Source organism: Takifugu rubripes, chromosome 19 (assembly GCF_901000725.2).
Source record: "Takifugu rubripes chromosome 19, fTakRub1.2, whole genome shotgun sequence".
Lineage (NCBI taxonomy): Eukaryota > Metazoa > Chordata > Actinopteri > Tetraodontiformes > Tetraodontidae > Takifugu > Takifugu rubripes.
Window position 1 is genome coordinate 13,520,211 of NC_042303.1, and position 27,324 is coordinate 13,547,534.

At 43.9% G+C, this 27,324-nt stretch overlaps 3 protein-coding genes, 1 long non-coding RNA gene and 1 other non-coding gene across 6 annotated transcripts; 2 read left to right on the top strand and 3 right to left on the bottom strand.

Annotated features, from left to right (window-relative positions):
• Positions 1 to 2,580: 2,580 nt before the first annotated feature.
• LOC101065997 (inositol hexakisphosphate kinase 2-like) lies at positions 2,581 to 8,229 on the bottom strand. Its single transcript, XM_003973509.3, has 5 exons — positions 7,537 to 8,229; positions 6,378 to 6,609; positions 5,711 to 5,895; positions 5,426 to 5,601; positions 2,581 to 5,114 (listed from the first exon to the last, which is right to left on the bottom strand). Exons 1-5 carry the CDS (start codon positions 7,784 to 7,786, stop codon positions 4,497 to 4,499), a joined length of 1,461 nt encoding a protein of 486 aa, XP_003973558.1. The 5' UTR covers positions 7,787 to 8,229; the 3' UTR covers positions 2,581 to 4,496.
• Positions 8,230 to 15,297: 7,068 nt separating this feature from the next.
• trnal-caa (transfer RNA leucine (anticodon CAA)) lies at positions 15,298 to 15,406 on the bottom strand. The gene is made up of 2 exons: positions 15,369 to 15,406; positions 15,298 to 15,343 (listed from the first exon to the last, which is right to left on the bottom strand). It is a non-coding gene; the product is annotated as a tRNA-Leu (tRNA).
• Positions 15,407 to 17,966: 2,560 nt separating this feature from the next.
• LOC115246787 (interferon-induced GTP-binding protein Mx-like) lies at positions 17,967 to 21,414 on the top strand. The gene is made up of 12 exons (XM_029826121.1): positions 17,967 to 18,235; positions 18,552 to 18,689; positions 18,791 to 18,945; positions 19,064 to 19,202; positions 19,290 to 19,488; positions 19,573 to 19,651; positions 19,739 to 19,861; positions 19,952 to 20,093; positions 20,171 to 20,329; positions 20,402 to 20,478; positions 20,565 to 20,822; positions 20,896 to 21,414. Exons 1-12 carry the CDS (start codon positions 18,049 to 18,051, stop codon positions 21,118 to 21,120), a joined length of 1,881 nt encoding a protein of 626 aa, XP_029681981.1. The 5' UTR covers positions 17,967 to 18,048; the 3' UTR covers positions 21,121 to 21,414.
• Positions 21,413 to 24,668, bottom strand: LOC115246788 (uncharacterized). Of its 2 annotated transcripts, none has more exons than XR_003885857.1 (4): positions 24,544 to 24,668; positions 23,956 to 24,133; positions 21,649 to 21,718; positions 21,413 to 21,528 (listed from the first exon to the last, which is right to left on the bottom strand). It is a non-coding gene; the product is annotated as an uncharacterized lncRNA (long non-coding RNA). The 2 variants fall into 2 exon arrangements; XR_003885858.1 differs by lacking the exon at positions 24,544 to 24,668 and adding an exon at positions 21,808 to 22,387 and having other exon boundaries at positions 21,414 to 21,528; positions 23,956 to 24,083.
• LOC101075037 (interferon-induced GTP-binding protein Mx) lies at positions 23,858 to 27,323 on the top strand. The gene is made up of 12 exons (XM_003973463.3): positions 23,858 to 24,149; positions 24,464 to 24,601; positions 24,706 to 24,860; positions 24,979 to 25,117; positions 25,205 to 25,403; positions 25,488 to 25,566; positions 25,654 to 25,776; positions 25,867 to 26,002; positions 26,080 to 26,238; positions 26,311 to 26,387; positions 26,474 to 26,731; positions 26,805 to 27,323. The coding sequence occupies exons 1-12, from the start codon at positions 23,963 to 23,965 to the stop codon at positions 27,027 to 27,029; spliced, it is 1,875 nt and encodes a 624-aa protein (XP_003973512.2). The 5' UTR covers positions 23,858 to 23,962; the 3' UTR covers positions 27,030 to 27,323.
• The last annotated feature ends 1 nt before the right edge of the window (position 27,324 follows it).

A 27,324-nucleotide genomic window follows, 5' to 3' on the forward strand; every position in this document is an offset into this window, starting at 1 on the left:
CTGCCGTGGGAGTCACAGTGCTCAGAGAGGCGCACGTTTGAAGGTTCTGTTTTGATGGTTCTGTTTAGACAGAGGGGAAAATCGTTAAAATACAAATCATCAAAACGGCACATATTTTGTATATACTTCTAATCACAGATAAATATATTACCTTGTACAGTCGACTTCGGTCCTCCTGGCTGTCTCACACGTCTTCTGGAGAGTTTGTTCGTCTGCTTACTTGAGTCAGTCCCATGTTGAAGTGCCGAGGGTCTGCTCTCAATCTCAATTTCACCAATTTCAGTTACACAGCAATTTGTCCCCTGCACGGGGGGTGGGGTTTCAGAACACAGCAATGCTTTTACTGCTTTTTCAGTTTCTTGGTTGTCTTCGGATACCAATCTTTCAGCCCTGGCTAACAGATCTGAAAAATGTATCATAAAAAGTTATATTTCAGCAATCTATGAACAACTGAGCTGTTCATAAAAAACAAAACAAAACAAAACAAAAAAAACTGTATGTAAAATACCAATGTCTGTTTGCGTGAGGGTTATTCCTTCAAACTCATCGGCGCTGACTTTAAAGATACAGAAAGTTACACTTAAAAATCTAGAATAAAAATAGAACAACTTTCAGGTTAAAAAGATCACGGCTTGCTTACCAGGATAAATTGGCATATGGTGAACCTCTACTGTAACTTCTAAAACACAGTTATTCGTAAATAGTAGTTAATCATTAATAGTTCATTCATTAATAGTTTTCTAAAACTATTTAGAAAACTACAGAGAAAAAGTTTGGGAAGAATTTGAGGCTTACCGGTAGTCATCTTTGCAGCCATCTTTGTTTGTTACACGTGCTCGCAGACGGTGAAGCTTCCGATGAAGTTCTGGAGGACTGAGCTAATGACTGTGAGATGATCATGTATATATTCGCTTTACAATGCTTGGCGAGAAGGAAAAAAAAAAAGAAAAGTTGATTGGCGCCGAAAAGTCTGATATTGACGACTGCCCCGGTGGACCAACTGGTGGTGATGTAGCTCCCATGGGGATAAGGCCCTACACGGGAACTCTACCAAACAACAGGTTCAGGCGATATAACTCATGTTAAGAATGTTTTTCTCCAGGAGGGCCTCCAGGTCTCCAGGGGATTTAAGCTTCTTCAGTTACACACCTCGGACACCGGAAGACAACGCAGGCCCCTAAATTTCTTACTTGAAGCCACCAACTGTTTTCTCTTTTCTTCTGAACCACAGTGTTAGGGTTCTAACAGTCTAACTTTCTCCAATAGTTTTCACAAATGTTTCACAAAATGTTTGTTCTGTGGAAGGTTTCTGTTCTGTGTTGTTTCTTTCTTCACAGCCTTCTTCAGTCACACACACCATTCCCGGTTTGATCAGTTTCAACACACCCCAGTCATTGGAAGACATCGTAGCCGACAACATAGACCCCTCACTGGAAGATTCTTCCCGCTGATAGAGAATCAACTCCCCCGTCTTGTAACGGAACACATACCCAAAACTCCCTGTTTGACTATAAGGCTCCAAAGACCATTCTTGCTGCAAAGGCTCACAAGGTGACGCCTGAGAACGCTGTACAAACACCGTGGATTTTTCAACTACTTTTCCACACAATTCTCTTATAACGGTCACAGCCGTCTCACCAATCACGGATGTAGAACTACTCATGTTGCCGACAGATGGATATGTCAGGACTATGGCAAAACTGATTTGTAACTGTTTTGTAACTCCCGCCATTCCTTTTTAAAAACAGGTGGGCAAGGGAGAATGGCGGGAGGCGGGAGGGAGAAAGGGAGGAGGGGGGGGGGGGGGGGGGGGGGATCCACCCTCCTCCCTTTTTAAAAAAAAGGCGGGCAAGGGAGAATGGCGGGAGGCGGGAGGCGGGAGGCGGGGGGGGGGGGGGGGGGAACAGGTGTGGGCGGGTTCAGGGAAAGGTCAACCTGTCACTTTGACAAGAAGTGGTCCATTTCTTCTCTGACATGGCTAGAAAGTGAGATTTTAGCACATTCAGATGCCAAAAATAGATTTTTAGCTTTGCCTAAAGGAGCATTCTGGCTCAAATCTCTGCAGTCTAACAGGTTTGAGAACACCGTAGCCTGTTAGCCTTGTTTCATATTTATTACTGCTGACTTTCGATGGTTGTGACCTGATTAGAGGAACCTCTGTGCCAATTTAATCAGGACATCAAATTAGAGCAGAAATGAAACAGATTATTGTATTAAAATAGCTTGGAAATGATGGCAAGTCTGAGCTGCAAATGATTAATGCAGCATCAATCAAAGTTCAAATGAACGTAATAACATTTATGCAAGAGAGAAGCCTGGTGCAGTTCTGGGTGGGTAATGGTGGGAGGTCTTCTGGGTCCCATATAAAAAAAAGAGAAACTGAATAGCACCTCTGCACCAGAGCTGAGCAGCCCCCCCAACTCCACTTTCACAGCCTCAGGCAGCAACATTCACTGGCATGCAAACCTGATTGTTGAACAGAACAATAGAGGAGTTCTAAACAGGCAGCCAGAGTCCGCAGTGAGGCAGGAAATCACGAGTCAGAGGCCAAAATCGATGCGTCATCCGAGCATGCAGAAATATTTATTCTTTATTGAATTAGTTTGCAGCATCTAAATGGAGCACAAACCAGTTTAAAAATAGATTTTTGCAACGCAACAAACAAAAACAAGCACTGTGGAATCGCTGAACTCAGACATGCCGCCAAAATAGACACATGCAGAAGTGTAATTAGCTGCAGTTGAGGTGAAGAAGGGGAGGCACAGCTGTAAGATCCCCCTCAGCCTGCTGCAGAAACCAATGAAAGGAGCAGAAATGAGCAGATGGCAGCGAGGAAACTACATTAATTTTGCATTATTAGCTGCCACTGGACGACTTATGAGTGCAAATTAGTGCGATTGTTGCTTCAGGAGATGGCACCAAGGGTGCCCTGGAGGCGGCGTGCACGGACGTTTCCTGTATGAAACCATGACTGGCGTGCCCATTAAATAACTAAATGAGAGCGAGAGAGTTCAGTATAATATCTTTGAGGCCCCAACCATAAAGATATTACACATTTTAATTCCCATCTTGGGCTGCTGTTGCCATAGTGATTTTAACCACTGTTATGCAACTGCCCCACATCCAGTGACATCCTCACACCCTCCACAAAGCAAGAGGGTGAGAACACACACACGCACGTGACAGAGAGTCCCTTAAAAGCGCAGGATGAGAGTGACCGTCGTATAAAATACTGCACATACGGTTTAAGCACACACAATAAAATAAGAGAACGGGATCATGTGGACGGTTAAAAGCGGGCTCTTACACAACACTGGCTAACTGCCACCCCCCACCAGGCAGAATGGAGATAAAGATCATCTTCTCCATCTCTGGCCTGTCAATCTTCATATCGCTCTCTGGAGCATCACATGCAAATATTAGCACGGGAAGGGTTGACGTACATGGGCATTAATCCCCCATCCTGACCCATACTCTAAGAGATTAGAAGTCACTGGGTTACCATGGTTACTGTAAAACATTTAACCTTTCAGCCTAATCTTCCAAACAAGCAGATAACATTTAAAAAAAAATCCTGTTCAATGGAAGCAACATGTGAGGAAAGAAACATTTGGGGGGCGTTTGTCTGCAGAGATGTTTATTTCCAACGTAATATGGAGGAAAAGACATAGTGTGAAGTGGTGTCATCCTCTGGAAACATCGTCCATCTATATTTAATCCAAAAGCCTGGACACCATCAGAGAAATGCTGTAGCGGTGGCAATACTCCATATGACATTGCGTATCTCCATCGGGACCTTTACATACAAAACCTGGCATTTGAATTTCATGTAAACAGGACACCCACGGTTTCCCTCTCCACCACCATCACCTCGACATGAATACTGACGCACAAACCCAAGGCTTTATTCAGTTTGTGAACAGCACACGAGAGGTATCCAAACATGTCAAATAACAATATTAATCAATATCATTATTACAACATTAATAGCATGGAATGTACTCATTCAACCACATTTTTAAAAAGAAATTTTTGTTTATTTTTATGAAAGATGTCATATAAAGAAATAACTATTCTCCGGCTCTGGTAGGCTCGTCCATATATTCTTCGCGAGTGACCAAAGTCAGGATGGCAGGATGACGAGATGGAGAAGATTGGGTGTGACATCACAACCTCGCCCCCTCGGGAAGGTCCTCATAAGTATACAATCCCTGTTCTCTCACATCGCCCCCTTTCGCCTACATTATTTGTTTCAGTGCATGTTTTTGTGTGCAAAATGTTTTCTTTGGACTTGCGAAGCTGCTGCTCGTTCTCTGCGACCCTTTTTGTCCTCGTGGTGACGTGGAGGCGGCGGTAAATCACCACGCCTGTCGCACAGAGGCCATTTTCTATTCTGTGTATGGCGTATGGAATTATGTCTGGGTAAAAACATGGACGGCATCCGGTGGTAAGTCAGCTGCAGCGAGAAGCTGTGAAATCATCCCGCGTGTGAGTTTTTACTCTGTGCTCCGGTTCTCCAGCTCAGAGATGATGGTGATCAGGTTCTGGAGACCAAAGAGGTAGCCGCTGTCCAGCCCCTCGTACACCACGCTTTCCCCCTGGAAATGTCTGCAAGTGGTGTGGGCAAAATCTATCATCCTTACGTCCACCATTGGATCTGAACAGGGTGAGTGGGTCTGGCTGACACCTGGACCCCCTCCGCCACCACTGTCGTCGCCGGAGGTGGAAGGGCCGTGCGGAAAACTCAGAGCGCCGGCTACTTCCTCCACTACCTCCGCCTCCTCTTCCTCCGTTTCTGGTTCAGTCTCTGCCTCCTCCTCTTCCTCCTCTCCCTCAGAGAGGCCGTCCTCGTTCTGCTGGTGCCCGCGCTCACGTGGGGACGCCCCATCGTAGATTATGAGCAGGGAGCTGGAGTAAAAGCGGTAGGATTCGCAGGCTTCCAGGGCGGCCTGCATATCTCTGAGCCTGTGCAGCACCGGGGAGAGGAGCTCACGTCTCAGTCGGTGTCCGCTGTGGAAGAACTGGAATAAAGCGTCCTTGAAGTCCTTCAAGGTCAGCCTGCGGCCGTGGAACTTGCTCATGAACATCAGCTGACCTGTGTCGTACCGGTACACCTGAAAGGATGAAGACATGAGGAGATGACAACCAAGTAAAACAGAACAATGCAACTTCTATAGCGGCCACGGTGTGGTTGCAGGGCTGCATGGCTGATCTGGGATTAAGAACCTTCTGCAGGCAACGGCATCAACAACAACAAAAAACATCCCCAGGAAATATTCCATCTCCCCTCTAAAACCACTCTTGTGACAAACTTAAATTTGCATTTTTCTGTGATTTTGTTCATCCATATATAAATAACAATCAAATCTTATATTTAATTCAAGAAATCCCTCCCTGCATTATTTTTTAAGGCATCGGGCTCTACCTGCATGCCGGACAGGCAGACCCCAATCGTGGATGCGGTGCTTTGCTGACACTTGCGGATCTTCCCGGCTTTCTTTTCCTCAGTCGCATCATCTCCATGCTGCTGCGTGCCCATCTTCAGGTCTAAAACGCAGGGCATTGTATGCCGCCATGTCAGGTTTTCCAGTAAAATAAATTCTGCAGCTGGAGTCAAGGAGCCCACACCTTTCGATAACCTCAAATAAATAACCAATGCGATGTGGGACACTGTTAGCAATGAATATAAAAAGCTGCTGTGAAAGGATACTGTATTGGTTGCGGTGCTTGGCGTTCTCCTTCATCTTCTGTAGGTGCTGCTGCTGACACCTGAGGCTCCAGGGGTTGTGCTTGAGCTGTGGCAGCGCGTTGCTGTGGCTGCGCTCCAGTCTGTAGTAGACCACCTCCGTCTGCCGCAGCCACTCCAGCTCCACGTCCTCCTGCTCCGTGTGAAGACTGGAATTTTTTCAAGCAAAAGACAAATGTCAGCCAATAGTCTCTGCTTACTAAAGATGGTAAAACACATATATTAGTAGCCAGTGCAGCTGATTACATCCATCTTATTAATAAAGTAAAAACAAATTCACGTTTTCCTCTTTTCCATCATTGTTAGAGACAGAACTAGCCATGCATCAGCTGCAGTTATATAACCCGGGGGGGGGGGGGGGGGGGGGGTGACCATCTGTCTGGCTGCCAATACTTGGGATCAGCCTCTCAGAGTATTTACAGCCTGTTTTTCTGTAGGTTGCTCATGTAAGTCAATGCGTGCATGGTGGGTCGATTAGTGTGAGTCTCCTCCATCCATTCAGACTGGAGCAGAACTCTAAGCACATAATGGCGGTGCGACAGCTCTTCAGTCACGAATGCATCATGTTTATTTCAACCTAAATGAGCTTTTATGTGATTGGATGCTGTTGCTATCTATTCTTTTATCTCACCTCTCAGCCTTGTCTTTACTGCAGTGGCGGCTTCGGGCCTCTTTGCTGTAATTTTCGCTGTCCACATGCAGTGGAGGTGCCACTGCTGAACCCCACTTATGCACCTCACTTTTAGGTTTGCTGTCAGATAGGGGGTCCTTGTTCTCAAGATCCGCTGCTGGGTCACTCTGTGGGTATGCGATGAGGCAAAGGTTCCCTTCTCCATCCTCCTCGAAGCTCACTGACACCACACCTGAGTGGATGCAAAGGCAAACAGAAAGATGGCTAAAGAAGAGAAGTGACCAGAACCGGGTCCTGTTAGCCCAGGACTCTTTTACACCGACCTCACCGCATTTGACTTACAGTTTGCACCTTTACGATGCATTTCCTCACAATGCCTGAACAGAACTATGACAAAGCAATAGGAAAATTACTGTTTTAACCCACAAAGAAAAGAGAAGTAGCAATGTTTAACAGGACCCATAGTGTCACTCAGTAAATGTCAGCACACACAAATGACAAAAGGCTCTAAATTTTCTTCAGTTTTGTTTATTGCAGATGAAATATTTAAGTACAAAGTAATCCAAACACTATATTTACCAGACAGAAACCACCGCATACACTCACAGACAGACAACTGACATGGAGGTAGTCTTGAGCTCTACAAAAAGGCAAGGGTGAACAGGACAGCGAGCATCAAGAAGATTCTTAGAGCCATCAGATCAGTCGCGCTACTGCTCTGAGATCAGATCAGGATCAGTCTATTCTCACAGCGATGTGCACCAAAACTGCAGAGGACGACGCACACATGAAACGTGACCTCTCTGTAATGTGTGTCAGAGATGATTACCAAGTCCTGCAGGGTCTGTTTGCTAATGTCATTCTGTGTTTAATATTTAATTTAATGGGTGTGGACGTTTTTGTTTAGAATGTGGCCTGCCTTTAAAAAGGGAGTGGAATTCTCCATCCTAATAGGGAAGAATGTGTTTTTCCATTATAGTGTGTCCCAGAACTGGGGGAACGATGCAGGTTCTCTGTGGTAAAAGCTGCAGTTAATTGTTCTGGCAGCTACCTAGAGACAATAGATGCAAACACAACAGTGCTGCAGACCCCAAAAAAAAGGATGCACGACAAAACCCACCACGACTGTCACACGGATGTAAAGACCAGTTTGCCTTACCTCGATACTGGGGGGTAAACTTCCTCACTGCTGCAGGCAGACTCTTGTAGAACTGATGTTCTCGGGGGATGAGGGGCTTGCAGATGGTCTGTTCGCCAAAGCGGAGCACGCAGCAATGTCCCCCCACCTGGTGCACGAAAGGCTCCAGCATCACCCCTTTCTCCACGTAACGCTGTTGGTGCTGCAGCTGATTTTGCTTTTGTTCTGCATCTGTGGCCTTCAGTGCCTGAGCCTCCACAGCTGGACCCATCCTCCTCTGGCCCTGGCCACACCGCTGTGGGCATTAGACTCCTTGCACACGCACACACAATTTTGTGGGGGCCCTATCTGGCAGGGACAAGCACACACTCGCTCGCACACTGCGGATTCACAGAAGACTGGTTGCGGTGCAGCGTTGTTTTTTTCCTCCAGATTATTCCCACGATGCCTTTGGAGGCAGTTTTGTGATGGTAATCAGTTTCCTCTGTGCTATTTAAGGTTCAGTTGGTCAAAAAAACAAAGAGCAGGAAGGACGAAACAGGACAAGAGATAAAATAATCCAACCACTTTGGTGAATATTTAGGTCCTTTGCAGCTCCTTGTCATGCGGTTCTTGTAGCTGATGACAAACTAAACATCCACAGATATAATGGTTTTTGTTTTGGGGTCTTGAGCAAAGGCAGCTCCTGCTCATTCCTCGGCTGTAGATGGGATGTGGATTGGAAATGAGAGCTGCTCCAAAGCAGATAAAGCTCTGACGCTCAGGCCACCCCCATCACAAGAAATCCACCAATCAGAGGGAGTCAAAGCAGGTTGTTGGGTGGTAACTATGGGAGCAAACACAACAGTGGGAGGAGAATGACAGAGGGAGAGAGAGCAAGAGGAATAAAAACAAAGGCAGAGGGTATGCTGAACCCAGCTGTTTTTTCCCTGAGCTGTCAGCAGGGTTTCAGCAATCTGGCAAAGCGTGCAGCATTACTTCCTCATATATGCAGAAGGTTCGGTGGAAAAAAAAAATTAAGGAACAGAAGACAGTACAGGACACAAAGAATTGAGTCACATACTAACACAAACATGTGCTTCTCTACTAACAAATCCATCCCACATTGTCACCAAAAAAGAAGGAGCCTTTGGTGTCTTTATTTCTCCCAGTATTCACCATCATCCTTGTAGATTTAACACATTAGAAGTGGATCCTGATGAGGTCAGGTCACTTTAGACCATTAAAGTCAACTATTGGGATTTTCATGTACATTTTTCCTCTATTTAAAGTAAGCCACAGTGATAAAATGGAGGCCTAAACTCATTCTTACTTAGGCTAGTATCATGATATGGTCTGAGACCTAAAATGGCGTCCCTCAGGGATCTATTTTAAGTCCTGATTCTTATTTTTAACCACTGTGGCAAAGAAACTGACTACATATCTTTTTCGAGCAGGTATCTATAAGGTATAATATGAGATTTACATTTAAGAGATGTAATATTTGCTGTTGCCATGTACAAATCCAGCTTTTCGCAGTCCTACGATCCGTTTCCCCTCCAGCCACCAGGCAACAAGTACTGGAAGATCACGGCTATAACTAGCTATAACTAGAGATTCAACTTCTTATCTACAGTATCTTAGTGTGCCATTATTTTACTTAACGTGTGTTGCTAAATGAATTGAACAATGAAATATTTTTGATCCTTCCCGTAGAGATGGGGTTAAAAAGGTAATCTGATATCAGAGGGGTTAAATTAGGTTTGTTGTGCAGTCAGAGTGGAAAACTGTAATCCCTGTGTTGCGCCCTGCAAGACAGTCTTGACACAGATTATTTTAGCAGGCTAAACATCTGATTGAGCCTGTCACTCACCATCTCCTGTCATGTGAGGTTATTTACGACAACATTGCTAATCCATGTAGTTGGAGTTGCATATATTTTATATGTGCGCACATTAACCTGTGTACAGAAATAGTTAGAACGAGTTACACTAATCTGTAATCCCACTGAGAACATGCAGAAAATAGACCAAGGACGGCAGAGGTATGAAATAGCCACAGTTACACGTCAACATGTACAAATGTTGTGTCTCTTCCTACAAATGTTACATTTTGGTTCTTTTTTAAAATATTCTTATGCTGGAAAGGCATCAGTGTCATAATTTATGACACGCCACTTTCTTCAACAACTATGAATGTGTTTTTTAAGATGATCTGTAGAAGTAGGAGCTACATTTTATGCTGTAACTAACAATTTTATTTACAGAGTTAAAAACAAATTTTGAAAAGGACTAACAGTCAAATGGTGGAACCGAGAGACCGCAGAGAGCCACAGAAAGATAATGAGAGACAGGAAAGTGAAAGCCATGACCTTGAAAAAAATTCCAGTGTGGGGAACTTAGTGGGGGCTTTTCACATGTTGCGGAAAGTGTTGGATACAGAGACTCTGAGATAAACATCCAGCCGGAAATTGGAATCTAGCCGCGCGTGTGCACACACTGCTTCCCGAGATGATCTCGGCCTTTCAGGGGACAGATTTCTAACTACGGTACGTTTAAGGAAACTTATGGGTAAACACGTGAGGATACCACCCTAAGGCCCTTTTAATTTGTATGAAAAGCTGCATTTCTTGGCCCTTGAGCACATTTTCTGTTAACTGAAAGGTTTAATAAAGATTAAGACCTGCACGGTTCCCACTGCTCCAGTTAGGCAGAGGCACGCAGACAACTGCTCCGACATTATCGCTGCGATCAACACTCGTGTGATCAAAGGATTCAAACTTAATCTGTGAGCTTTTATCTATCAACAATAACAGAACAGCTAAGGGAAAGAGACAGAGGTGGGTTGCCGCTAAGGTTATCAAGCGGCTCAATGATCCATTGGACCGAGGATGCAGCAGCTCCACGAGGCTTAGCGGCACGCTTTGTGTCCAATAAATGGGGTCTGCTGACATGCCAGCGATGAGAGGACCTGAATGGAAGAATGGTTAGTAGGGGTGAGGGGAACACAGGAAGGAAGGGTGGATGAGGCGTGTTTTTGTCCTTGTGTGGTGATCATGGTGCATGGAAACAAAAGCTAGTGCAGAAGTGCTAAATGGATTTAGGTTTTAGCATAAATAGGTGCATAACTGGATATAACTTGTGAGCACAAACTTGTAGCTTTTTTTTTGTTTTTAAAATTACAAATTCTAACTAACCAATGCAATATTTTTTCCATACTTTGATTTTGTGCGGCTGACAGTTTTGGCTCCAGGGGCTTTAAAAGGTGGAGGATGAGACAGATAATCTGAGCAAGGCGGCTCCAGGCAGGATTGACCTTGTCTAGCGTAGTGGAAAAAGGGCTGATCTTACCTGTGCGCTCATTTGAAGGGTCATTTTCCAGACTGGCCGCTTCACATGACATCACAGCAGATAATTCTGCTACCCTCCTGGGTCACCAAACACAGAGGCCTGCTAAAAATAACAGGCTCCAGGGCTGCTATTAATATAGAAAATCTGCTATATGATAAACACGGTCAGGGGAATCACGGGGGGCTGCTCACAAGGGAAACAATGCAATGACCAGCATCACCTGCTAAAATAGGCTTTAAAAAGAGCGCTGCTCATAGTTGTCAATTAAAGGTGGCAGTTTCTTTTTATGTCTGCATTAACAAAGCTTGAAAACTATGCACAAGGACTGACCTCCGACTGTCACAACAGTGCTCGCAGCCATTTTATAACTTGTACGGAAACCATATTTGTATCTATGTATTTATTATCTGTTAAGGTATTGAAAAGAGTCATGTCTTTCTAACCCTGTCCTGTGAAAATCAGAGTAAAGTACATTTCACATATACATGACTGGGATTGACTGAATGATTGAAATAGGGACTGCATTAATGTTATATCCATGATTAGAAAGTAAAATTCCAGTGTGAGGGATGTCGCGACAGTTGTTCCTGCAGAGGATGAAGCTTGTAGCGGGAGCAGTGAGGACCATTTAAGAAGAAATATGGCTTCTGGAAGAGAGACAAGTCTAAAAGCAGGAGGTGAAATTTAAAGCTGTGGGAGAGGGGGTGGCATTAGACAGCCAAGGGCTTCATAAAAGTTTGATGAAGGTGCATGGCAACCAGCAGCTTGCAGTCCAATGAGCATTTCTTGCTAAATGGTCTGGTAAACAAATGACATCACGTCAATAAATTAGCTAATGCATTACCTGAGGCATAACATGTATCACTCTATTGCTTTAGGGAGCATTATTTAGATTTTCTTCACCAAATCTAACACAAAAAGTTAACAAATACTTTTTGATAGTGGACTGTATGAAATGAACATTAACACTAATTGCCCCGCTGCTTTAGCCTGTTAATAGTCCAGTGGGATAGCAAATCTGTGGCAGACAGTAATCACGGAATTACAAGAGTACCTATAAAGCTGTAAGACTCGGCCAAGCCAGACAGGAAACAGGTATGTGGCCGTCACACACTTCCTGGTTACAGGCTTAAACTGTCAACGTTTCTCAGAATCATTAGATACGGAGACTCAGCTGGCTTTAGTCCAACGCTCCACAAAGTCTTGTCTGGTAGCTAATAGGTTCCTCACTGTTTCACCAACTTTTCTATTGTTGCAACAGGATTGCACATCTGCTGAGGGTGACGTCAAATTAACCACAGCTTGAATAATCATTTTGTCAGCAAGTTATAACTTCAGACTATTCACTTGAAGATTCTCCCTGTGTTGTCCTGGTGTAGCCTGACATTAATCCTGCTTTTTCTGGGTTATTCTAGTTCTGGCACTATGCTCTACTGGACAGGAGCTGTTGGGTCTTTGGTTCTGTTCTTCTCCTCCAAAGAAGGCCAAAGTTCAACCCACACGTTCTGGTTCAGTTTCTATGAAGCTGTGCATATGCGTGGAGCATACTTTAAATTACTTGTCAGCTACACAGTGAATTACCGGTGTGACACGGTAATTTTATCAGTGTGATAAAATTGGGTCCTAGTCTATAGAGATATGGTTTGTGTTAAGATCAGACTGGCTTGTACTAACCACAGGTTACTGCTAGGTCCATTAAAGATGTCCAGCCTTTTCTTTCTTCCTTTGCGGGAGACCTTAAAGCAGGGCTTAAAGCAAATTAGTTAGCTTCTTATTACTAGTACTGTCGATCCTACAGAAAGGGCTGCACATAAGCTTGGTACTTCCGTTGAGGGGCTGCATAGTCTGTCAAGTCTGGCTTCATTCTAGTTGGAGTTGTTATAGTCTCCATGTGCCTGTGAAGGTTTCCTCCAAGTTTTCTCTTCCCAAAGTTGGGTTGATGCCCAAAGGTGTGAGTCATTGGGTAAATAATGTGTGTGTCCGTCAGCTGACTACTGATCTGACCAGTGTATTCCGACCTTTCGGCAGTGGTCGCCTGAATCAGCTCCCTTACCCAGACGAGGATCGATGGTTCCACCCACCAGATCCCAAAACTAATTTATAGAGCTTGTGTAAGCACGAGGAAGGATGTGTGTAAAAAATTACCGAAATGCACACACACACAGCCCTAAAACACTGCTCTCTTCGACAACATCTCGCAAACAGCTTACGTTTGATCCATGCTCTCATTGCCTCTCTTTGCTCTCCCTCACCTGTGCTTCACGGCTCAGTGTCACTCATGATGTTTGCTTGAGTTAAAGAACCTGTCAAGAATCTTTGTGGGTAATATAAGATAATCTTTTATTTGTTCTGCAATGGGGACATTTTCAAAACACACTTGTCAGGAGAGGGATTTGAACCCACGCCTCCATCTTGAGATCAGAAACCGCTGTTTTGGAAGGTGAACGCCCTTGAGTCTGGCACCATAGACCACTCACTGTTCAGAGCTGAAGCCAAAATATTCACTGTAGGCTTTAGAAGCACCCACTAATCTCAACACGTTGACGTGAAGTTTTGAAAGGACGCTACTGGCTCTGAGACTTGGATTGGCGTGTCTAATGCATGCTGTCATTGGACGGTCTCTGTAACTTATGGATTTACATGCTCAAAAGCAAATGATAATTTGTGTTTCTATTTCAATATGTTATATATATTTTAGCCTTTATATTTCAGCCAATTTTAAATTGTTTGCTTTCCAAATAACGTGAAACCCCATGTTATCAGCAGTTAACAGAGAATTAGCTTTAGCCCAACACAAACAATAAGATGAATGTGATGTAAGCTGATAAAAATAATAAATATATAGGTGAGATGTACCTGATGACGCCTCCTTCAGCTCAAACCACTTGCTTTCGTGACATTAGGCAAAGGCCATGTGAAGTATGTGTGTGTTTACCTTTGCCTGTGTGAACACAAGCCATGGTGTCTCAGCAGATTATGAAATGCTTGACATTTCAAAATGTATCAACAGCATCCATCACCTGAAGTGCAGAGACACATTGGACTCGCATACTCCTGAAATAAACACACTTGTGCACCTTATCGCATACTATTAAAAACTGCGCCCTGATATAAACACAGAGGCATTTCCTGAATGAAACTCTCCAGACCAGAGCTCATTCCAGACACTCGGAATGCTCTGCATTTCCAAACAGCTTTCATGTACCCAGACCGTCTCATGGTTGACAACATACATTCAAGCTCAATAATAGCCACACACCGATAGTAAGTTAGTTACGCACAACAACAATGGGATGGAGACGCCGCCGGCTTATACGGAATGCACTGAGGGAAATATGAAGCCCAAACCTGAGACCTATTACCATCATATTAAAAGAAATGTGATCATTGTGCTGTGAGAGGGCATGCAACCGGTTCAAACAGGATATCTAATACAGCAAATCAGCTCTCTCACACTGACTCGGTCCCCTGTTGACTGCCAACAGATAAATATTAATCCATGGAAAAAGCCCACAGACGTGCCATATCACAAAATGGTAACTTAAATCTCTAACGTGGGGTAGAGTTACAGCGACTCACAGGCTAAGGTGCAGTGTTATAATGAGCACAGACACAGACACAGACACTGACACACAGACACACACACACACACACAGCTGAAAATTTATTTCGTTCCATCTGCCACATGCCTTTTTGTGCTGCTGTAACGTTTCCTGGTTAACAAGTGAACAAATAAAATCAAACGTTGTCCTGGAAATGCTTTATATCTGTAGATTGATTTAAGCTGCCTTATATGGAAAAATGTCAGTTTGATAGAGCTCTTTGCAACTGTCTGCTTTTCTTACCAAACTAGGGAAGGCCCGTAAACATCCCCAGTGGCATGTTTTGATCAGTCAGACACTAACATGCTGTATTTTATTTTAGTTTTACAGTGTTTATTCTATTTCTTCTGTTCTACTGACAAAACCCCTAAGTAGGCCACATATATAGAGATGTCTCTTGGTGTTTCTGTTTCAGTCAGTGCTTCCACACCACAGTTATGCCATAAAGTTGCACGACGGCAAAGTGAGAAAGCTGTGAGATTCCAAACGTAGGGTTTCTTTACAGACTGTGTGGGCTTGAATGTTGGCTGAGAGGTTCCAGGCTGGCAGCAGCGCAGCGTGTTTCTGTGCCACAGCCGAGCTCTGCACTGCAGTACTTGTGTGTGCACGTGAGGGAGGGTGCACATGTCCGAGGATTACTGAAGAGCCCGTCCACACACCCCTCCTAAAGAGGCTGTTGATGCAGAGCTCTGTCCTCATTGGCTCGGTGCACTGTTTGCCTCCGAGTGCTCCGCATCGACTGTAGCTCAGCATCATTTCGTGACTCTCTTTCTCTAATATGAGTTAAGATCTGTTACAATCAGCTGTGTGGGTGATTTAAGATAATCCCATCAAATTTTCAAAAATGCACTTGTCAGGAGTGGGATTTGAACCCACGCCTCCATCTGGAGACCAGAAACCCCTGGTGTGGAAGGTAGTCATCCTTGAGTCTGGCGCCTTAGACCACTCGGCCATCCTGACAGGTGAAAACAGACGACAACATGTTTTCTCCAGATGGAGTCTTCCCACAGCCCCAAAACATTTACCTTAGCTAGGTGTGAGTGAAGTGCATGAGTCCATGTTGCATTCCTGCCCCTCCACTGGGATGAGCCCTCTGATCCTGTTTAGAGATATACATGCAGTGATACAGGGATGGTGGAGAATTTAATTAACCATCGCAAATGTGCGTGTCTAAAAAGGTTTCTAAATTAGACCCTCCCCTTGACATTGTCCTCGTGATGGGCTCATAGCAACCTGAAAACAGGACACGACATACAAACTCTACCTGGCACATAAGGGTCGGAAATCTGTCTGGCTCAGAGAGGCTGCTGTCTACCTGCATTTGGCACAACTCTAGACAGACTTCCTCAAGTGCTGACATGTGCACTAACAAAAACAGCCCAAAAATAGAAGAGTTGTTTCCATGTCACTGGCCTCTTCTCCCCTGATAGTGCTTTTGCCATGTAGGAATTTGCTTAAGTGCATCCTCCAGCCACCAAAAACTATAACAGACCTTTGAAGCTGGAGTCTGGCCCAAAGAAAAAGTTATTGTTTCTAAGGGAAAAATGCCTCGTGCGCACATCCAGAGAGTGTGCCAGACAGACCAGTCGGGTATTTGACCAGTCAGAAGGAACAATCATCAAATTCTCTGGGATTCGAGGGCCAAAACTGGGTCCTGTTTTGCCAAAAATAGTTAAAGTGGTGACTATTGTCAGGAGAGAAAGAAAAGCCATGGGCAGAGAGATGAAAATATGGGGCTAGAAATGAGAGAGGCAGAGATGGAATCACAATCAGCCGGGAGCACCAACAACTGCCTGAAGCGTGGATGACGAAAGGCTAAATATAAACACATTAATGCTTCATCACAAGGACCCTCAAAAAAGCCTTAAAAAACAGAATGTAAACTAGTTGGACAGATGTTACTTGCTTTATACAAATATTACTGGTTAAGAGCCATTCTGGCATATTTGAAAATGAGTCCAGGGTGATTAACATAAAAATTAGTCCTATGAGGTGACTGTATGTGGCTGAAGGATTAACACTCATTGCACTCTGTATGACAAGTAGATGCTGACTAACTAATATATGGAATATGAGTGTTCCAAAACTTAAGCCTGGCATAAACCACAATGTTTTACTACAATAGGGACATTCGAAAACTGGTGAAAATGAAATAAATGAAAACTAAAAAGGTTTTGTTAATGCACCAAGCAGAAACTTGATTTGGCTCGAACGTGCAGAGCAGGTGGACAGTCGGTGAGAACAGTGTTTGAAATTCTCCTCCATATTTATCCTTTGTCTCTTCTAGGAAAGAACTGGAAGGTCAGCCAGCACTTGAGCATTGTTGGACGGAGACAATAGAAATCCTCAAACGCGGCTTTGATGCGGTGACGCAGGATGGTTCCCCCAGCATTCGCAAAGGTCGGCACGCTGCACAGAAAGAGCAACAGTGGTTTGAGCAGCATTCGCACGGATACCGCAGAGAAACAACGGTGGCAGTGTGACGCCGGCCCGTTCAGGGAGCAGCGAGTGGGTTTGTTGCCTTCCACGGAGAGAGGAGACAAAGCCTCAGCTCTGTCTCCAAGGACAAACCCAGGGTCATCCTACGTGCCCTCACACAGCGTTCCCTTGTGACATTTAGGCCGTAAGCATCATGGCGGTTATGTAACAAACACTGCAACAATGGCTCTCACCCAACCTCGCCTTTCTTAGGACCACATCTCATCACTGACTCATATTCCTCTTATGCAACAAACTGAGTGTGTTAGTGACCTATTAACTTTTTAACTTAACTTTTTAAGCTCTGCCACAGACTATTTCCTGTTCCTGCCTCGCTTTAAGCTAATGTAATGCTAATCCAGTACTGTTACTACACGTGAACAAAACCAGCAATATGACAACCTCCAAGCATCTCATCCTGGTGTTTGATAGCTTTTGGGGCCCTTGAAAGCTTTTTACCGACCGCTACACAACCTGATGTACAAACACTTCAGAAACAGGGCAGGCTGCGCCTGGCAGAACCTCCCGCTACTCCAATTATGCAAATGCTTAGTCAAGGCCAAGTTGACGGAGGTGTCTGTGAAGAGTCGTTTTAGAAAACCAGACTCGGCTGAATGGACTTTTATTTTAATTCGACTTAGCAACAAAAACATCCTCTGTCAACAACTGTCCATCCGCTGGGCTGGAAACAGTCATCCACCTGCCGGTGTATTCAAAGGCTGGATTCATCTAGCTTGAGGCTCGACTGGCACCTTCTGGCATCTATTATGGGGCTGAAAGAGGGACTGGAACAACACTGACAGGAAACGGAGAAAAGAGAGTCCTTGCATAACCAGAAAACGGTAAAGGATGTTAGATGGTACCACAGGTTTCACAGGAGAGGCGATACAGGGATGACAACATACTATCACTCAATTTCTTTGTAATACCTTAACAAACATGTGCTCAGCGAATGTATTGGGTTTCATTTCACTTAAAAAGAGACGGGTCGGGTGATTCCTTTTCGGAGAAAACGAAAGTATTTATGAGTATTTATGCGACGGTCGCGGTGGACCTGGACCATTTGCAGTTGCAGACACAGGCAGATGTTTGCGTTCTCCGATTGATCGCTAATCACCTTCATCATGAACAGTTTGAACCAGCAGTACGAGGAGAAGGTGCGTCCCTGCATCGACCTCATCGACTCTCTTCGCTCCCTGGGTGTAGAGAAGGACTTGGCGCTCCCCGCTATCGCCGTGATTGGAGACCAAAGCTCGGGGAAGAGCTCCGTGTTGGAGGCGCTGTCCGGAGTGGCTCTGCCGAGAGGGAGCGGTAGGGACAGCCAAGAAATCTAGTTAGCTTTTATGTCCGCCTCAGCTCGAAGGATTCACAAACTTGTAGAGCTAGTTAAGGCTCTGATGACTTTTTTTTTTTCTTTTTTTTAATCTTTAGGGATTTTTCATGTTTTTCCTGTGTGTACATCGTACATAGTTACAAGTCACTTAAATAGACACCAGTTGCCATTTCATATATTCTGCTATACTATGTAGCTATAAAAAAAAACATTGGTGTCATTTTTCATCTGTGAGCTAAATAATACTGTGCAAATGTGCTCATCTTTGATTTTTCTCCTATTTTCCTGATTCAGGGATTGTAACGAGATGTCCTCTGGAACTGAAGATGAAGAGAAGGAAAGTAGGAGAGCCTTGGTATGGCAATATAAGCTACCTGGAAAAGGAGGAAGTGATAGAAGACCCAGCAGATGTTGAGAAAAAGATTAAAGAAGGTTCATTCTCAGGAAGTCTTGTTTTGTTGTTGTTGTTGTTGTTTTTCTTCAAATTGCACTGCTTTCTTTCATCTCCATAATCATGAATTTTCCAACTGCAGCTCAGGATGAGATGGCGGGCGTCGGGGTGGGAATCAGTGAAGACCTCATCAGCCTGGAAATCGCCTCTCCAGAAGTTCCAGACCTGACACTCATTGACCTGCCTGGCATTGCCAGGGTGGCTGTAAAGGGACAGCCGGAGAACATTGGAGAACAGGTATCTGCATCAAGGCTCCAAAGAATCCAATAAAAAACCACATTTTTTTGGAGTTGTTCTCTTCCCTCTCAGTTGAAAACCACTATTGCTCAGTGTTACAATGTTAAAATATCTTCAGATAAAGAGACTGATCAGGAAGTTCATCACAAAACAAGAAACAATCAGCCTGGTGGTTGTTCCGTGCAATGTTGACATAGCAACCACAGAGGCTTTGAAGATGGCACAGGAAGTGGATCCTGATGGAGAACGGACTTTGGGTAAAAATGAAGGATTTTCCCCCGGGGAAAAAGCCGTGGTACTTCTGCCCAAAGCTTAATACATTGTTGTTATTCTCTCAACCTAAGGTATCTTAACCAAGCCTGATCTTGTGGACAAAGGGACAGAGGAGACTGTGGTTGACATCATCCACAATGAGGTCATCCACCTGAAGAAGGGCTACATGATTGTCCGGTGCAGAGGTCAGAAGGAGATCATAGACAAGGTGTCTCTGGCTGAAGCAACAGAAACAGAGACGGCCTTCTTCAGGGATCACGCACATTTCCAGTGAGTTTGATGACCACAATGCCGACATTTTCATGTCGGGGAATAATATAATACTGATACGCTAACCATTTGCATCCTCTGCAGAACTCTGTATGACGACGGCCAGGCCACCATTCTTAAACTAGCGGAGAAGCTCACGCTTGAGCTGGTTAACCACATCGAGGTGACGCTTCCCTGCATTTTTTTCATTCGCTACCACTATTCAGGCGTTAATAGTCTTGTCACGAGTGTCACTTTTCTTATTTTTTAGAAATCTCTGCCTCGACTGGAAGAGCAGATTGAAGAGAAACTGGCTCACACTCGCGCAGAGCTGGAGAGGTATGGCACCGGTCCTCCATCTGATCCAGCGGAGAAAGTCACCTTCCTTATGGATGTGAGCTGACCCTTAAGCTGTTGCATGAAACTGAACAAAAGTGCTGCATGAACATCATCTCCTCTTTAACTGCTGTGAAATGTGCTGCAGAAATTGACAGCCTTCACTCATGACGCCATCAGCCTGACTACAGGAGAGGACATCTGTTGTGGAGAAAACATCAACATCTTTTCTACTCTCAGGCAAAAGTTTGGGGAGTGGATCCGTCACCTGGACATCTCGGGTGTAAAGTGTAAGTGTAGTCACTTCACCTATTTAGTCCTGGTGGTTTAGAGTGGCTCATCATCAACATACAACTGTTTGTGTCAGTTAATGAAAGGCTTGAGAGAGAGGTGCAGGAATACGAAGTGAAGTACCGTGGAAGAGAACTGCCTGGCTTCATCAACTACAAGACTTTTGAATACATGGTCAAGGAGCAGGTCAAACAACTGGAGGAACCAGCTGTTCGGAATCTCAAGGACATAGGAGGTAAGCCTGAATATATGCGTTTTTTCTCTCAGGTTTTTTATTTAGATAGATGTCCTCTTCTTCTTCATCTAGATGCTGTTCGGAAAGTTTTCATACATCTGGCCCAGACTAGCTTTGCTGGACTTCCTAACCTTATAAAAACTGCCAAGGTAGGTCATTTTTCAGACTTCGATTGAGGTGTTTGGTTATTTTTCTCCTTATTTTATTGGAATCATCTTTTTTTCTTTCTCTCCAGGCTAAGATTGAAACCATCAAGCAACGAATGGAAAAGGACGCTGAAAAATTGCTGAGAACGCAGTTTAAGATGGAGCTGCTCGTTTACACTCAGGACAGGACCTACAGTAGTAGCCTGGACGAGAGCAAGAAAGAGGAGCAGGAGGACAAATGTGTCCAGACAAAAATAGTTAGACCACCTGCATTTAGATTTCCATTCAAACAGGACAATCATGCGACACTGACAGAGCTGATGTTGCACCTTAAATCCTATTACAGAGTAGGTTTTGATCACAGCAACATACAAAATATTATTTTTCTGTCTTCTCACAAAATTTCCTGTAATTCCTCAGATTGCAAGTCAACGCCTGTCCGACCAGATCCCTCTCATGATCCGCTATCACATGCTGCAGGAATTTGCTATCCAGCTGCAGAGGGAGATGCTTCAGCTGCTGCAGGACAGGGAGAATACCGAGCTCTTTCTGAAGGAGGACTTGGATGTTGGGACCAAGAGGGCGGCTTTGCAGAGTCGCCAAAAACGTCTCACACAGGCCCGTGAATACCTGGTGAAGTTTTAGATCGTGTAGAAGCCTCGGCCTTTAGTAGTTTACTTATAAACACCAGATATTACTCCAAGTAAATACTGTATGTACTTCAAGAGTCTTTAAAGTAGTTTGCAGGATTTCTGATACCAGGAGAATAAGCACTTTTTTTCTGATAGAATCACCAGTTCAGGTAATTGATTTAACAGGATTGTATTGCTTTAAAAGCTTCCTTTAAATGTTCGAACTGTTAGTGTTCATTTTTTACTTCTAAACTTGTGGTTTTTCATTATAAAACAGATTTTGGAAAGTAAAGTGAATGAAAAAGAACGTCTGAAAAGTCTTTTATTAAAAGAAAAAAAGATTTATTTAGGTCTCCACATCTTCAGTCACCGATTTCTACCGGACTTTCCTGATTATTGTCATCTTCGGATTTTTCATCATCTAAGAAAAAAATGAAACAAACACAATTCATAATTTGTAACAGATATTGCCCGTTTACCTCATAGCTTTTTAAAAAAAAGACAAACACTTGTTTTGGAGCAAAGGTTATTGTTTACTTACTCTCCAGTGTCTGCTGCAATTCCTGTATAGTAGTGAGTAGCACATGGAACTGCTTCTTTCTCAATTCCAGCTACATGGGACAAAGACAGGATTAAAAGCGCATATTAATAATCAAAATAGTTCATATCACAATAGTAGTGTTGCTGATGTTAAACATACCACATCTCTTCACTGACTCATATTCCTCTTATGCAACAAACTGAGTGTGTTAGTGACCTATTAACTTTTTAACTTAACTTTTTAAGCTCCGCCACAGACTATTTCCTGTTCCTGCCTCGCTTTAAGCTAATGTAATGCTAATCCAGTACTGTTACTACACATGAACAAAACCAGCAATATGACAACCTCCAAGCATCTCATCCTGGTGTTTGATAGCTTTTGGGGCCCTTGAAAGCTTTTTACCGACCGCTACACAACCTGATGTACAAACACTTCAGAAACAGGGCAGGCTGCGCCTGGCAGAACCTCCCGCTACTCCAATTATGCAAATGCTTAGTCAAGGCCAAGTTGACGGAGGTGTCTGTGAAGAGTCGTTTTAGAAAACCAGACTCGACTGAATGGACTTTTATTATAATTCGACTTAGCAACAAAAACATCCTCTGTCAACAACTGTCCATCCGCTGGGCTGGAAACAGTCATCCACCTGCCGGTGTATTCAAAGGCTGGATTCATCTAGCTTGAGGCTCGACTGGCACCTTCTGGCATCTATTATGGGGCTGAAAGAGGGACTGGAACAACACTGACAGGAAACGGAGAAAAGAGAGTCCTTGCATAACCAGAAAACGGTAAAGGATGTTAGATGGTAACAAATTACATAGCAACAAATGAGGTACCAGAATGGTAATTTAGGAAAGGCACAATTTGCGGCTCCTCTCAGCACATTTGATTATAAACTGTACCTGTAATCCTATAAGAAAAAGGTACCAGCTCCTTTATGATACCTTTCATTTTTGTCAACTATTTCTTCTTATCTTTTACTGAAACTCCTGAAAAGCACAAGAACAATGCTGCAGAGTCCCTTCTATTTTCTGACGTCCATCAGAACATTTTGCACCTCTTTGTTTCCATGCTGCCACCCTGCTGTTGTAACTTCTCCAAATGGCTCTCACTCTGTTCATTATCAATGCACCGCTGATTAGCACACTGCTGCAGAGAGTCGACTGGGTCATTCATTGGGGTTTTAATGGGTATGACGCAAATCCAAAACCTCTTCGTGGCCTCGGCCTGTTGGACCCACATGCCTTGTTTGGCAACCTTACACACACCCCAAAGACCAACTGTGCCTTGTTGGTGCCAGAGACCTGCTGTACAGCCACTTGGCATTCTGGGTATGATCCATGGTTATTGTGCTGCTCAATCATTTTCATTTTCTATAAAAGTTTCAATTTTGCCTCCATTATATACTGTGCACTTTTTTAATATGTAATTTCCCACTGTAATGTGAAAGCATCTATTTTATTCTGATGACGTCAGTTATGCTGTCAGTTATGCTTTGTAAAATCAGAGGAGCTGAAATGCTTCAGGGTTTGCAGTGACCCTCAGTGTGCAGTAACCCTTCCCAAGATCGCCTCAACTGTTGTGGCTCATCCTGGATCATTAGTGCCATCTACTGGCTATTAATTGTCCTGCTGAGCTACTATGTAGGAAAGACTAAATTAACTTTGAATTCCAGCGTAATGTTTAATAGACATTTCTGCGGTTCAGCTCAACATTTATTCAGTAATTACAACCACTATGTTTTATATAGGCTTTAGGGTTTGATGATTTATTTGTTACAGATTGTGTGTATCTGTATCGTTTGTTTAATTGAGATAAAGGAATTGTTTTATTTAGCTAAAGAGGCAGCCTCTAAATATCACAGCTGTGCCGAAACCTGGGATCGAACCAGCGACCTTTAGATCTTCAGTCTAACGGTCTCCAAACTCTTATTTCGGACGGAAGCGCGACGTAAATAACGCCCACCGACTGAAATTTATGGCAAATTTCCCTTCGTATGTTTCAGTTTCACAGGAGAGGCGAAACAGGGATGACAACATAGTGTTTGTTTTGCAGCATAGTATTGAAAGGACATATCGCGTATATAAGCCAAATCCAATACTATCACTCAATTTCTTTGTAATACCTTAACAAACGTGCTCAGCGAATGTATTGGGTTTCATTTCACTTAAAAGAGGCGGGTCGGATGATTCCTTTTCGGAGAAAACGAAAGTATTTAGGAATATTTATGCGACGGTCGCGGTGGACCTGGACCATTTGCAGTCGCAGACACAGGCAGATGTTTGCGTTCTCCGATTGATCGCTAATCACCTTCATCATGAACAGTTTGAACCAGCAGTACGAGGAGAAGGTGCGTCCCTGCATCGACCTCATCGACTCTCTTCGCTCCCTGGGTGTAGAGAAGGACTTGGCGCTCCCCGCTATCGCCGTGATTGGAGACCAAAGCTCGGGGAAGAGCTCCGTGTTGGAGGCGCTGTCCGGAGTGGCTCTGCCGAGAGGGAGCGGTAGGGACAGCCAAGAAATCTAGTTAGCTTTTATGTCCGCCTCAGCTCGAAGGATTCACAAACTTGTAGAGCTAGTTAAGGCTCTGATGACTTTTTTTTTTTCTTTTTTTTAATCTTTAGGGATTTTTCATGTTTTTCCTGTGTGTACATCGTACATAGTTACAAGTCACTTAAATAGACACCAGTTGCCATTTCATATATTCTGCTATACTATGTAGCTATAAAAAAACATTGGTGTCATTTTTAATCTGTGAGCTAAATAATACTGTGCAAATGTGCTCATCTTTGATTTTTCTCCTATTTTCCTGATTCAGGGATTGTAACGAGATGTCCTCTGGAACTGAAGATGAAGAGAAGGAAAGTAGGAGAGCCTTGGTATGGCAATATAAGCTACCTGGACCAGGAAGAAGTGATAGAAGACCCAGCAGATGTTGAGAAAAAGATTCAAGAAGGTTCATTCTCAGCAAGTCTTGTTTTGTTGTTGTTGTTGTTGTTGTTTTTCTTCAAAGTGCACTGCTTTCTTTCATCTCCATAATCATGAATTTTCCAACTGCAGCTCAGAATGAGATGGCGGGCGTCGGGGTGGGAATCAGTGATGACCTCATCAGCCTGGAAATCGCCTCTCCAGAAGTTCCAGACCTGACACTCATTGACCTGCCTGGCATTGCCAGGGTGGCTGTAAAGGGACAGCCAGAGAACATTGGAGAACAGGTATCTGCATCAAGGCTCCAAAGAATCCAATAAAAAACCACATTTTTTTGGAGTTGTTCTCTTCCCTCTCAGTTGAAAACCACTATTGCTCAGTGTTACAATGTTAAAATATCTTCAGATAAAGAGACTGATCAGGAAGTTCATCACAAAACAAGAAACAATCAGCCTGGTGGTTGTTCCGTGCAATGTTGACATAGCAACCACAGAGGCTTTGAAGATGGCACAGGAAGTGGATCCTGATGGAGAACGGACTTTGGGTAAAAATGAAGGATTTTCCCCCGGGGAAAAAGCCGTGGTACTTCTGCCCAAAGCTTAATACATTGTTGTTATTCTCTCAACCTAAGGTATCTTAACCAAGCCTGATCTTGTGGACAAAGGGACAGAGGAGACTGTGGTTGACATCATCCACAATGAGGTCATCCACCTGAAGAAGGGCTACATGATTGTCCGGTGCAGAGGTCAGAAGGAGATCATAGACAAGGTGTCTCTGGCTGAAGCAACAGAAACAGAGACGGCCTTCTTCAGGGATCACGCACATTTCCAGTGAGTTTGATGACCACAATGCCGACATTTTCATGTCGGGGAATAATATAATACTGATACGCTAACCATTTGCATCCTCTGCAGAACTCTGTATGACGACGGCCAGGCCACCATTCTTAAACTAGCGGAGAAGCTCACGCTTGAGCTGGTTAACCACATCGAGGTGACGCTTCCCTGCATTTTTTTCATTCGCTACCACTATTCAGGCGTTAATAGTCTTGTCACGAGTGTCACTTTTCTTATTTTTTAGAAATCTCTGCCTCGACTGGAAGAGCAGATTGAAGAGAAACTGGCTCACACACGCGCAGAGCTGGAGAGGTATGGCACCGGTCCTCCATCTGATCCAGCGGAGAAAGTCACCTTCCTTATGGATGTGAGCTGACCCTTAAGCTGTTGCATGAAACTGAACAAAAGTGCTGCATGAACATCATCTCCTCTTTAACTGCTGTGAAATGTGCTGCAGAAATTGACAGCCTTCACTCATGACGCCATCAGCCTGACTACAGGAGAGGACATCTGTTGTGGAGAAAACATCTTTTCTACTCTCAGGCAAAAGTTTGGGGAGTGGATCCGTCACCTGGACATCTCGGGTGTAAAGTGTAAGTGTAGTCACTTCACCTATTTAGTCCTGGTGGTTTAGAGTGGCTCATCATCAACATACAACTGTTTGTGTCAGTTAATGTAAGGCTTGAGAGAGAGGTGCAGGAATACGAAGTGAAGTACCGTGGAAGAGAACTGCCTGGCTTCATCAACTACAAGACTTTTGAATACATGGTCAAGGAGCAGGTCAAACAACTGGAGGAACCAGCTGTTCGGAATCTCAAGGACATAGGAGGTAAGCCTGAATATATGCGTTTTTTCTCTCAGGTTTTTTATTTAGATAGATGTCCTCTTCTTCTTCATCTAGATGCTGTTCGGAAAGTTTTCATACATCTGGCCCAGACTAGCTTTGCTGGACTTCCTAACCTTATAAAAACTGCCAAGGTAGGTCATTTTTCAGACTTCGATTGAGGTGTTTGGTTATTTTTCTCCTTATTTTATTGGAATCATCTTTTTTTCTTTCTCTCCAGGCTAAGATTGAAACCATCAAGCAACGAATGGAAAAGGACGCTGAAAAATTGCTGAGAACTCAGTTTAAGATGGAGCTGCTCGTTTACACTCAGGACAGGACCTACAGTAGTAGCCTGGACGAGAGCAAGAAAGAGGAGCAGGAGGACGAATGTGTCCAGACAAAAATAGTTAGACCACCTGCATTTAGATTTCCATTCAAACAGGACAATCATGCGACACTGACAGAGCTGATGTTGCACCTTAAATCCTATTACAGAGTAGGTTTTGATCACAGCAACATACAAAATATTATTTTTCTGTCTTCTTACAAAATTTCCTGTAATTCCTCAGATTGCAAGTCAACGCCTGTCCGACCAGATCCCTCTCGTGATCCGCTATCACATGCTGCAGGAATTTGCTATCCAGCTGCAGAGGGAGATGCTTCAGCTGCTGCAGGACAGGGAGAATACCGAGCTCTTTCTGAAGGAGGACTTGGATGTTGGGACCAAGAGGGCGGCTTTGCAGAGTCGCCAAAAACGTCTCACACAGGCCCGTGAATACCTGGTGAAGTTTTAGATCGTGTAGAAGCCTCGGCCTTTAGTAGTTTACTTATAAACACCAGATATTACTCCAAGTAAATACTGTATGTACTTCAAGAGTCTTTAAAGTAGTTTGCAGGATTTCTGATACCAGGAGAATAAGCACTTTTTTTCTGATAGAATCACCAGTTCAGGTAATTGATTTAACAGGATTGTATTGCTTTAAAAGCTTCCTTTAAATGTTCGAACTGTTAGTGTTCATTTTTTACTTCTAAACTTGTGGTTTTTCATTATAAAACAGATTTTGGAAAGTAAAGTGAATGAAAAAGAAC

Excerpts from the sequence above, each read along its gene's own strand:
- LOC101075037 (XM_003973463.3), top strand. The coding sequence starts at position 23,963 with ATGAACAGTTTGAACCAGCAGTACGAGGAGAAGGTGCGTCCCTGCATC. Across the intron at positions 25,567-25,653 it reads AGCTGGTTAACCACATCGAG|AAATCTCTGCCTCGACTGGA; the intron begins GTGACGCTTCCC and ends CTTATTTTTTAG. Across the intron at positions 26,388-26,473 it reads ACCTTATAAAAACTGCCAAG|GCTAAGATTGAAACCATCAA; the intron begins GTAGGTCATTTT and ends CTTTCTCTCCAG.
- LOC115246787 (XM_029826121.1), top strand. The coding sequence starts at position 18,049 with ATGAACAGTTTGAACCAGCAGTACGAGGAGAAGGTGCGTCCCTGCATC. Across the intron at positions 19,203-19,289 it reads TGATGGAGAACGGACTTTGG|GTATCTTAACCAAGCCTGAT; the intron begins GTAAAAATGAAG and ends TCTCAACCTAAG. Across the intron at positions 19,862-19,951 it reads AAGTCACCTTCCTTATGGAT|AAATTGACAGCCTTCACTCA; the intron begins GTGAGCTGACCC and ends AATGTGCTGCAG.
- LOC101065997 (XM_003973509.3), bottom strand. The coding sequence starts at position 7,786 with ATGGGTCCAGCTGTGGAGGCTCAGGCACTGAAGGCCACAGATGCAGAA. Across the intron at positions 6,610-7,536 it reads GTTTACCCCCCAGTATCGAG|GTGTGGTGTCAGTGAGCTTC; the intron begins GTAAGGCAAACT and ends GCATCCACTCAG. Across the intron at positions 5,602-5,710 it reads CAAGCACCGCAACCAATACA|AATTTATTTTACTGGAAAAC; the intron begins GTATCCTTTCAC and ends CTCCAGCTGCAG.